At 46.3% G+C, this 15,586-nt stretch overlaps 1 protein-coding gene across 1 annotated transcript in view; it reads right to left on the bottom strand.

The window, feature by feature from the left end:
* The window catches only part of MCF2L2 (MCF.2 cell line derived transforming sequence-like 2), a 219,630-nt gene that overhangs the window by 12,202 nt on the left and 191,842 nt on the right, over nucleotides 1–15,586 (bottom strand). The window contains exon 26 of the mRNA XM_025195968.1: nucleotides 10,750–10,859. Within this exon, the coding sequence (XP_025051753.1) occupies nucleotides 10,750–10,859 (110 nt within the window). The remainder of the gene's footprint in view (nucleotides 1–10,749; nucleotides 10,860–15,586) is intronic.

Here is a 15,586-nt window from a genome sequence, read left to right as displayed (position 1 = left end):
CTTTCCCTGTGTCTATTCCTTCCCATTGCCTCCATCACTGAATGGCACTGTATATCGCACCTGCCCACTCACATCCAAAAAGGCAAGCAGTCTTCCATTTCTGGAGCTAGAGCTGAAATGAGGATGGGAGGCTATGAAAGGACCTTTTCCCTGGCAATACCCCTCGCTCCCTTGGCAGACCTACTATAGCTCCCTTCAAAGGCTCCCTGTGTCTATTCCTTCCCATTGCCTCCATCACTGAATGGCACTGTATATCGCACCTGCCCACTCACATCCAAAAAGGCAAGCAGTCTTCCATTTCTGGAGCTAGAGCTGAAATGAGGATGGGAGGCTATGAAAGGACCTTTTCCCTGGCAATACCCCTCGCTCCCTTGGCAGACCTACTATAGCTCCCTTCAAAGGCTCATTCCTTCTTTGCACGGGAAATAGTATGCTTCCAATTCGTTAGGGCAATTTGAGACCAACTGCAAGAAAAATAAGGGTCTTGAGCCTGGCGGTGAGCTTTTTCTCTTTCAGTCTGTAAATTTCCCACCTCCAGCATGGGCTTTTCTCAATTTTTTCTGAGCTCAAAATAATTTCAGCAAAGCTTTCTGCAAATAGGCCTTGATCTCTCAGTTGTTTGGGAGGAGTCTGGTGCGAGTGGGGTGCCCCTGCGAATGTCATGGCAGGCTTGTTCTATCGCAGGATGGAAACAACCCTTGGAAACAGGATCCCGAGGCAAACACTTGCATTCGTGAGCTTGGGACATGCAAAGTCCAGTCCGATCTTCACTTGAAATGTCCTCCTTCCATGAGCATTCCCAGCGCTGTCTGAGAGACGCTTTGTGGGAAGAGAGCGCTGGAAGGGAAACCCCCGCTTTGGCTGCTGTGAATATCCGTGGAACATCTTTTGAGCTGCATCCATCCTGATCAATCCTGAACTCAACAACAGCACTCCTACTGACCTCGGGGAGAGCGGGATCAAATCCCAGCTGCTGCTTCTTGCAGAAAACCTATCCTTACGGAAAACACAGCAGCCCCTTCCCCTCATCACAGGAACCAACAAAGGGTAAAATAGTGGAAAGCACCTGTGTGACTGAAGAGCCTAAATTGTGTCACTTGGTAGCCTACCTCCTATTTGAGCCCAGTTTTCTCTCCTGCCCAGGCAGGGGGTCAGACTAGAAGATCTACAAGGTCCCTTCCACCCCTACATCTATGAATCTATTGATTTCCAATGAAACTAATGCTCCTAAAGGCACACATCATTTGGAAACATTTAATTATGTTTGGAAACGTGGGCAAATCGGGCATTTCCCCAAACAAACTAAAATGCTAGTTCACAAAAAAGCATCCAAGGAAGCGAAGTGTCCAAACCCCACTGGCTAATTCCCATCTAACTCCCTTAGGGGCTTTGGAGAAATCTCACTGAAATTCAGTTTAACCTCAGTAAATCCTAGGTTACCCTGACCTGGGTTATCTGAATGGCAATGTTTTTTGTACTAACTTGTAACCGTGTACAAGCTGTATTTAATACTCTCCCGTATTATATACCTCTCCTCCAAAGTCTGGTACAGGAATGCGTAACTGTTGGTATTGTATAACCAACTGTTTTACTGTATTTCATGTATGTCAGAGATGAAACCATTATGGCTACTTGTTACCAATCGCAATTCTGCGAAAGAAGCTGCCGTTTCCCTTATCCCAATAATTTCAGTGATCCAGACAGGTTTTTGGCAAGTGCTTTCCAAAGGGGCTCAGATACCCCAGGATGCACCGTCAAAGTGCAGTTACAGTTTTGCTTCAAAAGCGACACCTATTGCATCCCGGTTTTGGCATGATCTCAAGCTGACGAGCGCTGCACAGTGAAATGCTCTTTGCTTTCTCAGCAAGGATCCCAAGCATCTGCAAGGAGAGGCGGGGAAGCGATCTTTGGCAAGGAGAAGTTTGGAACCAAATCCCGTTTTAGCCAAAATTTGGAGTCTGTGTTCATAAAACTCACTTTGGGTCTTTGCAGTGCTTCTTTGGGAATTGGAGCAAACCACCATCTTTACACCTTGGGGATACATGCACGTACGTGATAAACGTATGATCAAGCTAAGCCTATTTGTTTCTGCAGATTACAGCAGGGGTTGACAACAGACGGCTTGCAAGCCAGATCAGCTGGAAACAGCAGCAGTGTGGATGCAGCTTCTAGCTGCCCAGCCCTGGCACATCTCCCCCCTCAGCTGGAAGCTGCATTCATACCTCAGCCAGGGAGCCAGGGATTGGAATAAGCAGCAGCAGCAGCGCGGGCGCAGCTCCCAGCTGCATGGCTCCAGGGGGGTGCAGGGAAAGCCCCCGCCATCACTGATGTGATGCCAAAGCCACCCAGCCGTTCTGGGCCGGAGCTGGGTTGTTCTGGCCTGTGACTTGAAGAGATTGCCGGCCTCTGGATTACATGCTCTGGCTCATTTGTCAAACCCCTCTCCAGTTCTAAAACCTGAGCCTCAGGAGCAGACTTATTCTTTCAACGGGAGCGGGAGACACCCAACAGTCCCTGCTCAGCATGGGGAAGGAAGAGGGGAACTGCACAGGTGGGGTGACGGTACCTTTGGTCAGAGCAGATGTGTTAACTGTGGTGTTGATGGAGGAGGCTAGGGAAAAGCGGCGGGTGACTTCTCTCTCCTTAGCTTCTGCATCTGGGAGGACAGACACATGCAGCGCATGGCAGGGTTAGAGCTTAGGAAGCAGAGGAGGGTATACAGGTCCCAAGCAAAGCAGGATTTGAGAAAGGGTAACCCCTCCACCCCAAACCCTCCCCACTAAGTTGCTCCCCTTAGAAGTGCTGGGGAACAGATATACTGGCAAACGAAACGCACAGAAAAAACGTATTTTAAAGCAGTTGCAGTGATACCAACCTTGGCCCTGCAGGAGGGAACCCAATGTCAGGTAAAGCTTTAGTGTTAACCTAGTGTTCGTACGACTGCAAAACACAGATGAGCGTGGCAGTTACATGAGGCAGACTGACTGATGGGTTACGTGGAAAGAAAAAATATTGGAACCGTTTCCTCTGAGTTGAGACGCACCCAAAATACAAAGACCGAGGGGCAAAGGCCTAGACTGTACTTCTCAGGAGTGAGCTGACGTCATGCTCCTAAAAATCTGGGCCAAGAATCTCAGCAGTTGTAAATCAAGGTGGATCCATTGCAGGCAATTAGGCTTTTCTGCCTGTATTGACTGCACCAGCTCGAATGTGGTCCCTTTGGTATCTCCATTCTAATATAAAGACACAACTTGCAGCGACGTCGTTGTGAGCAGCCCCCGCTTACCCCAGACTAGTAGCTCTACATGTGATGACAGATACATCTGGACTAATTCCAGATGTGCATCTGGACAGTGCCACAAGGCAGGTGACATTTCAAACATGCAAAGGATCCTCAGACATGCTCCACTCCACAAACTGGCGTGTGGGTAAATCTACTTGGAGCCGTGGTCCCACCGACTTCGGTGTGAAAAGTTATTCGCTGGTGTGTGTTTCAGGTGCATCCTTGGACCTTGCTGGTGCAAAGATTTTGAGCTCAAGCTTTTAGCATAAAGAACAGGCTGAGAGCTGCTGACAGTTACAACACACGATTGTGCTGGAGTTACTCCATGCTTACACTGCTGCACCTGAGAGCAGAATCAGGAACAGTCATTCAAATGTCCACTTCTCAGCTATGGTCTATAAATAGGGAATAAATAGATGTTGCCAAATGAAGCAGACCAGCTGTGCCTGGATGTCTGCTTCATCGGATGAAATGCATGTTGCTTATTGTCCTGCCTCTTGATTATATGCAGGACAAGAGGCAATGTGCGCCCTGCTTACAGAGGTGCACCCTTGGGAATCTCCAGGGCGCTTCTCTGTAAGCAGGAAAAGCCGAGGTTCCCCTCATACAGAGACGCGCCTGGGGAAATCTTGGGGGTGCATCTCTGCAAGAGGGGAAAGCTGTCCAGGCACTCCCAGGCATTGTGGGAATTTATGAGATGCTGGTTTTGGCCCCTCAAGCTCCAGAAGCACCTGCCTGGGGCAGCTGAAGGGTGCAGGCAGCTCCAGGCTGCCCATGCTCTCTTGCCAAACAACAAATAGACGTCTGCCATGATAATGCAGCATGAATTATTACTATCTTTTGTTGCAGCCACAAGCAAAGGCACTTGTGTTGCAGCAAAGGGCATGGGCATCTATTTACTTTTGCTTTGTGCCACCATAAAAATTGTTATGGCGCAAAGGTGACATCTTTTTCTAGTCATAGTTCTTCTTTAGTATTTCCTTTTTCCAGGTCATGGATTGAGTATAGGATGTTGGTTTTCTCACCCAAACGCAGCACCCCCTTTTGGACACATACCAGATGACTTTAAAAGATCAGGACAGTCATTGACTTCTCTGGGAGTTTTGAATTGGAGAAAGAGGTCAAGGCAAAAATAGCTATTTGTTCTTAAATAGGAGTTTTCTTTCCAGGACCTGCGTTCATGGTGTGAGTTCAGCAAAGGTGTCTGCGCAGGAATGGCTGCTCCAATCTAACCTTGTCACTGTCCTAGCTCAAACTTCTCCTTTGCAGCTCATGATGAGCCCTTCTTGACAGTGGTAGTGCAGTTAGAAGTCATTGCTACACAGGGTGCTGGCAGCGGTCAACCAGACCTCCTCACATCCTAGATATATTGCAGTCACCACCTTGGCTTTCTTCCATGCCAGCCCAAAATCAAAATGAGTGACTCATCACTGAAGAGACCAACACATTGAAAGCCGCAAGCACCTGCATGATGCGTGTACTTCATCTCCGTCAAATGAACAGGTAAGAACCTGATGTTGCAAGTCAGTGGGAGCGTCTACATGTTCATTAATGCACTGTTATTATGGTGCAATAAGTTTCGTACCTGTGGGCATTTGTACATGTGCTTGTGCCACAGCACCGGGAACTTTTAAAAGCTGAGAAAATGGCGGCAGCGCGCTTCTGAATTAAAACACATCAAAGGGGTTTTAGATCAAAAGTGTACCACCGCCGTTGTCCTAGCGCTGATGTGCATTCACCATTTATACAAATGCATGCGACGCAGCTCACATGTGATTAATCGCACGATTAGCATCTGTCATTAATCATAACAGATTAACATGCTGGAGATCCGTCACATCAGAGCAGACAAATGTATGTGTATAAATGCCCAGTAGTAACAGATACTAAACTTAATGTGTCATAATCAGTGCTGCTGCACAGTAGCACTGGTGCATGCTTTTTTGTGATGCTAATGTGCGGTAGAGTAATCCTACTGTGCATTAGCACGGTTTTTGCCTGCCACGCTAATGAGCAGTAGAATTAGTCCACTGTGCCTTTAGCGTCTCGTGTAGATGCACCCAGTGGAAGTTAAGAGCTCTATGCACTTCCAAGGGGCAAGGGCCTAATAATGCACGTGCTCCCCGAGGATAGCACTGTTGTACAGGGAGTCTGGCTCCACGGCTCTGCCCAAAACACAGGAGTCTCAGGGCAGGAAGAGAAGAAGGATCTCACAAAGGATGAGGTCCAGTTTGCACTGCATAGTTTTGCTGGCAGAATTGGGTATCCACACTCCCCACTCCCCTGGGCAGCAGGTCCCCCTCGCTCTGCAGCCAGAGCAATGCCAGCTCTACAAGTGACAAAAGGCTTTGGCTACTACCTGGTAGCCAAGGGTAAGTACATGGTGATGTGCCCTTTAACAGCCAGTGCCTCCCAGAAGACATTATGTACCCAGCCAGCAGAGCTGTTGCAATGGAGTCACACGCTCTACACATGCGGCCAGCTTCTTGAGGTCTCCAAACCACCATCCTTCCTGCCCCCAAAGTCCAGAACTGGGCTCTGTGGCCTGCACCCTGCCTCTCCTGCTGCTTCGGCCCCGCGTCAAAGCTAGGAGGTTGCTTCGGTTCTTGGTGAGGTCTCTTCTACTCTGACACACTTTAAATCGGGGTGGGCAAGATGCAGCCCACCAAGCCATTCTACCTGGCCTGCGGGGCCCCTACAAAATTTAGAAAATGAATATTTATCTGCCCCTGGCTGCCTGTCATGTGGCCCTCGATGGCTTGCCAAAACTCAGTAAGCAGCCCTCCGCCTGAAATAATTGCCCGTCCCTGCTTTAAATGCAGTCCTTCTCTTTGGTGTCTATTCCTCAACATCTCCCCTGTCCTGATGGTAATAATCCTCCATTACCCTTCACCTCACCTCTGACCACAAGGTGGACCTAGAAAGAAAACATCACGTATGAAACAAAAGAAAACAGAATTACAGTCATGGCAGACAACTGCTCACAGACTTCATTGCTCATTTTCTTCCCTGTATATTGCTCTTCTTTTCCTCCCAAGGTCTCCTGCTGACACAGCAATCCTAAGATAGCGCCTTCTATCCTCAGATCTTACAGTTTTCCCAAGCACTCGTGCGTTAAGACTCACAACACCCTCTTGTATGGAGGAAGAGAAGGAGGCCCACAGAGAAATGACCTGATTAAGTCAGGTAACATGGACGAAGCTGCACACCTCCTGATGACAGTTCCCTGAGTGAACCACCCCAAACTTTCTCAGTCTCTGAGCAAAGCTTCTCCTTCAACCCAAGTGATGCCTAAAAAATTGAACAATTTAGCATAGCAACTCAGAAGGCAGCATGGTGCACAGTAACTGGACTTTCCCCCCTCCACCCACTCAATACACTACCAAAGAAGGATTATTTTAGTTGTGTGTGCGTGCAAGTGTGTCTGGCTTACTGGATTCTTTTACAGCTGTGAACTTCAGAAAGACAAAGAGAAAAAAAAAATTCACTGTTGCAGACCTAGTTAGTTATACTTGCCTAAGTGTCATCATCAACCACCCCTTTGTTGATACTCCCAACGAGGCCTTTTTGTGGAAGAGTCTTTGAGAAGTGCAACGTGTGCGTGTATCGGACAAGTGTGCTTTGATGGGATGCAGCAGCACTGTAGGAGGCAGTGATGGATGGCACAATGAGATGGAGAGAACATCATGGGATTGCAGGCAGGACATAGACAGCCAGAGACCAAATGCTGCATGTGGCAATTTTACCTTTGGGCGGAGCTCGGCGGTTGGAAAGACCTTGTAATGTGAATCGCTTTCTAGCGAGAGCTGTGTGCTCAAGGTTAAGGCTGGTAGAAGCATCAGCTAGGAGAGAGATGGAAAGGGAAAAAGAGATAAGGAAGGAAGGGTCAACCTCCCAGGTTATGGGAAAGGAGAGGCTAGCGCGGGATGACAAAACAAATCCTTTGGGTTACGTTCAAGCCTGTGCAACAGTTAATCGATTAAAATGGTGATACGCAGCCAGGGAAGTTAAATAGCTGAGCCAAGTAGATCCCAGGACAGGCTGATGGCGTGCTACCTGGGAAGACTTTGGCTCACCAAGTTTCGATGGAGCATAAAACCAAAAATAAATAAATAAATAAATAAAAATGAGGGGATGCAGCTAGTCTCAAAGGAAAAGACAGGTCAGTAGCAAGCTAACTTTAAAAAAAAAAAGAAGATCTGATGCCTTCTGCCATGAAAAAGCATCACTGTGCTCTTAATGGGTAGCCCATGGCTCCAGTGAGAAACAAGAGATGAAGCTTTCTAGTATGGGAGTATCTGTAGCCTTCATGCACTGATTCATCGCTTTGGTATCAACACTGAGCTTGGTGTGATTTAAGCCTTACCTGCTGGAGTCTTTCCAACAGCCTCCATGCTATTTGGCTGGCTTACAATGATACTCTGTCACTGCGTTACTTGATTGGTGGGGGTGTATGTATTGACATACCCATCAAACTCTCATACCAGTCACCCATGCTCCCTGACAATTACAGTGGCAGCAAAAAGTCGTAGTTGGGGCCGGATCCCGTGACCCTGGGCTTCCAAAAAGAGCAGACGCCCAGTTACCCACATCTATAATAATGAAAGGGATGGACCTGACCCCAAAACACAGCTGCCAAATTTCACACCTGCCCCCTAAAACAGGCAGGTCGCAAAGGGGAGTATACGGCAGAACAAGGAGCAGAAGCCACAGGAGCCAGTTCTCCTGCCTCTGAGCCAACACACAATGCTTCACATGCTGTCAAGGTGATTACCACTAAGGAGACACACATGAAGACCTGAAATACAAGGGAAACACGGAGAGACAATGAATCCAACTAATATCCAGACTGACACGTGACGGACAGATAGACTGTGGTTCCAAAAAAGCGCATCCCATCACTTCCTGTTTGGCAGACGTGCGGTTAGGCAACAGAGACGATCCATAATCCCGCGTGTACTTTGAAAGGACTCTCTCAAGGAATGCAAAAGGATCGGGTTATAAAGACGCCCAGAACTTGGAAATTAAGGTCCCTTTGCAGTCCACTTATTTAAAAGCCAAGCAAATTTGTTCACAAGAGGCCTTCAGGACCACATGCTAAGACACATTTAAAAAAAAAATTAAAATGGTGGGTTTTCACCTCAATGAAGTTTTAATTCAGCTGGACAGAGGGGAAAAAAGAAATGAAGCCCTTAACTATGTGTTATATCGCGTGCTGAGATGCACATTAGGGCTTTTTGACTGCAAGCTCCCACTTTGCTTCTCAGTGCCATGCACCGGTTACAAGTTGGACCTACCGCACAGTACAACACCTTGAACAGCCATGAAGCTTTCATTTTTTTCCTGCAGGCAAAAACTGCAGTAAGCCAGCTTCCATGTGGATTAAATCAATTTAAAAGTCCGGTCCAGGCACAATGCTACGCTACATGCAGATGACTTCTCATCACAGGCCCTAATTCTAATGAGCAGTTCTTGGAAATCTGTAAGAGTGAGGAAGTTAAAATAATAACTGCCAGTAATCATGGTTGTTGTTTTTTTCCATAACACCTGAAGGAAGTAACCACACCTGAAAATAATTTCAGACTGACATGATGTAAAATTGAAGGCTGGAGTCGGCATGTGGCAGAGACGAGACACTGTTTAACCTAGTAGCCAACTGCCTGTAGCATACCAATATAACCTGCCTGATCTAGCAGCATCGCCTGGTGCTCAATGCCAGGAGCCCTGGCATAGGCTGTCACTGCACATATATGCAGTGGTGACATTTTGCCGTGGGCCAGCAGAGAGTCGCATGCTATGTACCAAGTTAAGGCTCACGTAGATCCTCAACGTAGGATGCAAGTAGGACTTTTGAGTGGTACGTGGGCTCTTTGCTGGCCCTCTGCCTAGCTTTGAATTTCAAGTGATGAGAATAGTTACCTGTTTCCATTCTGAAAAGCTGAAGGTGTCCTTTTTTCCTTCTCGCATGGGCTAACTATCCAGTAATGAAGCCCACAGATCCAACTTGGGCTCCTACAAAGATGGACTCACTGCTCATCTCTCCAATAGCTTTCATGGACATGGAAAGGACTGGGGTACCAAGACAGGGCTCCTGATTGAAGTGAGGAGACGTGCTCCCACCAGGAGCTCTATGACGGACTCATTGGTAGATGGAAGAACTGAGATTCACCCGTAGGGTTCGAACACACAAAACACCTTTCGCTCCAGTTAACGTCAGTGGGAGCTGCTTACCAGGCCAGAAACTAAGATGACTAACTTGGGAAATTCTGAGAAAGCAGCTCGATTCAGCTAGAAACAGAGCTGAACGCAAAATTACAATTACAAAATTACAATGTTTTTGGAGAAAATTATTATTACATTTCAACGAGAAACGGGGAAAAAAAAGATTTTCAACCAACATCTTATGACAGTTTTTAGAAGAATTTTCATGGGGAAAAAAACACAATGTTTTATCAGGAAAAAGATCTTTTTTACACTAAAACCTTTTCACATTGAAAATTTCAGGAACTTTTTTTTTTTTTCCATCAAAAATCCAGAAAAAAAGTTTGGCCAAAATCAGCATTTTTTTGCAAAGCTTTTTGTTTTGGTAGAAAGCCAGTTTTCATTAGGGAAAATAAAACTCGGATGTGTTGCTCTTTTTCGGTTATTATTCAAATTTACCTCCCTTTAATTCCTAAAACAAATATATATTTACGAGGACGCTCTGTCTGACAGTGGCTTCCTGTTGGATTGCTGCCAGCATACTTCTTGGCATAAGAATCAGTGGTTTATTTTGTGAAGTTTACTTTGCCCTGCACTGAATAAAATATATCTGCTGTACTTCTCTATGATAAATACAAGGAACGTCCAAGTGACCACACATGCTGCTGAGAGAGCGAGCGAGCGATAAAAAGCATCCCTTTGAAATAAAACAAAGCCATTTGTTAAAAGTCATTAAACATTTTTTAAATTAAACATGGCTGATATCCAGCACAGAGACAAAAAGGACAGAGTCAAGTAAAAACAAAATCATCTTTTCAAGAAAGGATGTCCTATTGCTAGCTAGCCCCGTAGATCACTGAAGCAGAGACTTAAAAAAAATCTAAATGCAATCCACGCCGTTTGTTTCCATTTTGTATTCACTCTCAACGCCACGAATAGAGGAGTCGGTTTTGCCGCTGTTTATGGACAGATTTACATTCCACTTCTCAGGCACAAAAGTCACACCCCATTATGCAGGTTGCAAATTCTGGAGGCTGCATTTTCAACCAACCAACAAACTGCCTTCATTGGTACGAAAAATAAATCACAGTGGAACGAGCTGTATTGCTCAGACATTTTGTAAAAGCATGATTTGAATGGTGTGCTTGAATCCTTTGAACAACGTCCCTTGGAAGTAACCCAGGTCACATTTCATGGCTAGTACTGCAAGGATACAAAAATCACCTGCTGGGGGGGTCATGTTCCTTGCTACCTCTAACTCCTACCTCTCTTTTGTCTGGTGCTGGGACTGGAGTTCCTGTTCCTGTTGTTGGACATCTCCAGGCTTGATGTCTCAGATTTATTTTCGTATAAACTCGACGACTTCCTGCTAAACCTTTGAACAAAAGAAACAGTGGTTAGGTTGTCAACCAGTAACTAAAGTAACTTTTGCATTAATAACTTCTGAGCCCAAAACATACCAAATTTACAAAATCTCTCATGATTATTGACCTACACTTAGAGAACTGGTTTGTTAGTTGAAACCCTTTGCGCCCCCCCCCCCCCCCCCCCCCCCCAACAATATTTAAGTTTCACAGCTTGAGGGCGGGAAGGAGGCTGCGTGAACCCAAAAAATGACTTTTTAACTTTTTTGTTTGCAAACTGGCCCCAGTAGGATTCTGGCCGTGGTGTAAATACCAATTCCATTCCATTTTCCTCCTACAACCAATATGAACACTGACCTCAACTGCTTATACTATCACCAGTTGTCTGGAACCAGAGATGGATCAAGGTGAGAACCTGAAATCTCAACCCACTCAAATTTGGGGAAAATGGTTTAATTTGGATACAGATACCAACCTCCAAACCCACCAACATATTTGTGGTTCCCTGTCAGATCCCAAGCAGGAGAGGGCCCATTTTGGGTGGGGGGGGTCAGAAACAGAAGAGTTTGCACCAGGTTCTGGCACAACAGGGTGTCGATATAAGACCACCAACTTGTGTGAGTTCCAACATTTTGGACCAAAGTTTCAAACCCAGAAACTCAGGAGATTCTGATACCATTGAACTGCACTGATCTGAGCACAAAGCTAAACACCAGCTACCAGAGTAAGGCCTGGTCTACACCATGTAGTTCTGCTAGCAACACCATGTGCATGTCTGCACCCCAAGCTGCTGTGGAGCAGAAGAACCCCTTCTTTCTCATTTCTGACCAAAAAACTTCTGGCACTGCCCAGCAGCTGGCAGAAGATGTGTAAGGCATGCTGGCACCTTCTGCCAGTTGCCACAATCTCGTTAGAAGCTGTGCAGCTCAAGGCACGCTGCCAACACGACTGATTAAGGGCAGTCGTATGGATCTGCTAGGAACCACACCAGCGTGCACACTCTTTGGTAGCTTCCCTCTTGGGTTAGGGACAGAAGTTACACATAAACTGGCTTAAGTGATCAGAAACTGGTTTAAACCTGTAACAGAATACAAGTTCAGTGCACATAAACCAGTTTCAAAATGACTGAAACTGGTTTAAGATGAACTTGGTTCAATGTAGTATTGGACTTAACTGATTTAGGTTAAACAGGTTTATGAAACTGCTGTCCTAGACCCCTTCCTGCTTCAAGTTAAATCTGAGTCCCCCAGCATCCCAGTATTTTCCAGCCCTGGGTTGGGCTATACTGTCTGCTCCAGAGAGCAGGGCTGGCCCCATCCCTCTGCTCCTAGCCAGAGCAGTGAGGGCTGGCTCACTGGCCCCCCAGGCAAACCCCTGCTGGGGTCTAGGGATAAACTTCCCTTCCCCTGAGTACGAAGCTGCCCTGCCCTGCTGGCTTAGTGCTGGCAGCGACTGTGGACTACACATCCCAGACATACCTGAAAGCAGAAAGAGGAAGCGATGAGCAGCCCTGCAGGGTCCGGCTGCTGTGATTGTGGACTGCGAATCCCAGCGACCTCAGGGGGCAGCAGGAAGAGGAAATGAGCACACAGCCCATGCTGGCTACATGCCAGTGTTATGTCTCAGCTGTGTGTTCTTGGCAACCTGGCACAGGATGCAGTCTGTCTGACTCACAAAGAATTCCCCCTCCCTCCCCTTCTCTACATAAATGAAACTGATCAAGATGCAGTGGGAGACGCACCTAAGACCCTCCAGATAACGGTGACAAGAGTGAAACAACTGCCCTAGGTCTCATTTGCATCCGAGATGGAACCAGATGACCATTCATTTACATGAGAGATGGAGAACAGAAAGCCTGCAGCAGAGACTGCAGTGAATTCTGGGATCAGAGAAGCAGGGGAGCACTGCATGATGGGGAATCTGTGCTCCAAATGCTAATCAACCCACATTTACACACACCCAGCTCAGCATTTATCAGACCAGTTCTAATCTGGATTTACAAAGGACTTTCCCCCGCCCCGACACACACACACCTCTAAGTTTAATAGGCATCTCAGGCCATACATTCCCCGGTCCCACTATGGGAGGCCTATTTAAACTTGATTGACTAAAACTCGGTTGCAGGGTTAGGGAATGCTGAGGCAAGAGACTGAGTCCGAGGGGGTATGGGCAACATTTGAACAATGGTAAAGAGTTCATCACAGCGTCCAGCCCGTTGGAGCCCTGACCACAATTGTTGTCATACTTTTCCCAGGTCGACTGGTGGAAGTCTTCCTGCCCAAAGGTTATGAACACTCCAATAATTGCCTTAAGTCTGTTAAAAGACTACAGTAAGATCTGGAAAAGTCATGCTAAGCTGAGGCTTGTTCACAACAAGTAAAAATCCAAAATCCTGATGCTGCCTTGAGATGTTCCAAACCAGATAACCCCTTGTCAAGAGAAAAGACAATGATTTACACTATTGAGAATGCTTCGAAGCAGCTGAACTGAGGGTATAAAAATCTGTAAAAAAGCAGCAGTGTGTGTGCTTCAAGAAGAAAAATCGTGTGCTGACACCATCCCCTGTTGTTCTTGGGATGCTGGAAGAACAGATCGTCTCCCTTCAAGGACTGTGCTAGGAATTTTACCTGTCAGCTTTGAGACTTGAGTACCTTGGACTGGTGAGATCCCAGCGCTCTCTCTCTCTTTTCTCTCCAGGCATAAATTTCTGAACCTGAACTGTATTAGTTAAGCTTGAGCTAAGTTTCCCCAAATACTTAGTGAAACCAGGGTAGTATTGTAATTGCTTGTGTTTGTTTTTCCTTCACATGGCTATTACTATTAGTACCATTATACATATTTCATATGCTTAGCAATAAATAACTTTTATAGTCAAACCGGTAGTAACTGGGTATATTTTTCCTTCTCTGATTCTCTTTACTCCCATGCTCTGCAGCAATGCTTCTTTTACTTAAACTAAAGATCCCTGTGTAGCCCAAAAATACTGTGGGGTCTGCTTATCAAGAGGCCAAAGATTGGGACGTGCTGAGTTTGAAACACATAAGGGGATCAGCTTGCACAGGCTGATTGACCCAGTTTGACTTGGATGTGCCCTTATGAACTGAATGCTGGCCCATGAGGGTGTCAGCTGGACACCGAGCCGGATTCAGAGGGATTCTGCTCACCCGTGTGCTCGTGTCTGACTGCAGTTTATTGTTACCTTAATGAACTGATTCGTGGCATATAAGGGTGTCAGCCTGTCCATGCTGATCAACCCAGCCGGGTCAGGCGTGTCACGTTAATCTGTGTGTGTTTGTGTGTATGCCTGATTTGGTGACTGGAGGAACCCAGCCTCATTGAGACTGAGTCCTGCAAGATAGCTCCACTGGGGGTGAGGGCTTGCAGAAGGGAGAGATACAGCTCCATATAGAAACACAAGCAGCACGTTGACAGAATTACTGAGACCCTAGAAATGTATCCCTAATAAATAAGCACACCCCAAAGTAATGGGCAAATCTGGTAACACCAGAGAGCCATGCTGTAGCACCACCCGGCTTCTAACTTGAGCCACTGCAGGCATGTAGCTGCATTTGTTGACTCAAAAGTGAATGTCTGTTCATTTGCTTATTGATTCAATCTTTGCAGCTTTGACTAACTTGCAAAGACTGAATCAATTCAGCCTCAGGCTTTTTGACTGTTTGTACTTCACCTTACAGAAGCTGCCTAGGGTAGATAAGACCAACATCTAATTCACACAGGGATTAGACCATCCTCTTCTCAATCATCTGCATGTTAACTTCTTTAGATGGCACAGTGGCCATGATTTTTTCGGAGACAGTGAAGGACACCATGATATTTAATCTTTCAAATGTGTAAGGGTGTTTGCGATGAAGTAAGTTTATTTCTTGAATCACTGGGCTTTTTGAGACTCAGCAATCGTTATTTTTGACCATCTGCCCTGTTTGCCAGAGAAGTTAAGAGCCTCGGTCTCCTGAAGACAACTTCCTTTACAAAAGAGGAAGGCGGTAGCTGAATATCTGGCAGCTGCTGATGTAGGTGAAGGGTTGCCAGATGTCCAGGCCTAATAATATCTTTCCACCTACCCTAAGTATACTACTTGCTCATATGGGTGGTATAAGAGATTAACTGATGGGAGTATGGTATTCAGAAGTTGTGAAGCCTACGTAAGTGCTAAGTGTTGCTTATTAGTATTATTAGATGTGGAAGACTCCCCTCAGGAAACAAAGGACAAGGACCTGGTTTTTAAGCACTGCATGTACCAGAAAAGCTGTGTATATAATGGGTCAGGCTGACTTAAACCACTCCCTGCCCTAACAGATGCTACCAGGTGATGCCCTTGATCTGTATAGAAGAGAGGGATATGATGTGGACAGCTTACCCCATTTTCATGACAAATGCACAAGGGGGAACTGGAAAGATGAAATACCTGTGAGATTCCTTCCAGGGTTTTCTACCGGTCCTTCTAGGAGCTGGATTACAGAGGAGGCCCATGGCTTGCTACTCCTTGGGGAATAGGTAGGTTTGGCTCCAGAAATTAGGTCTTGGATGACCAGCCATATGTCACAGCTTCTTGCATCCAAGTCCTTGGTTTCTAATGACTTCTGCTTTCTGATAATGTGTCTCAAATAACACTGCATTGTCAGGGACTGCCTCATGTCCAGTTTAACTACAGCTAACGGGGTCAATTTTGCTTTGAAAATTTTGAAGTCCTAAGATGCCTAGTAGCAAGGTCACATGT

This window comes from Alligator sinensis, unplaced genomic scaffold (assembly GCF_000455745.1).
Source record: "Alligator sinensis unplaced genomic scaffold, ASM45574v1 scaffold301_2, whole genome shotgun sequence".
Taxonomy (NCBI): domain Eukaryota; kingdom Metazoa; phylum Chordata; order Crocodylia; family Alligatoridae; genus Alligator; species Alligator sinensis.
This window is presented reverse-complemented; position numbering and strand designations above follow the sequence as displayed.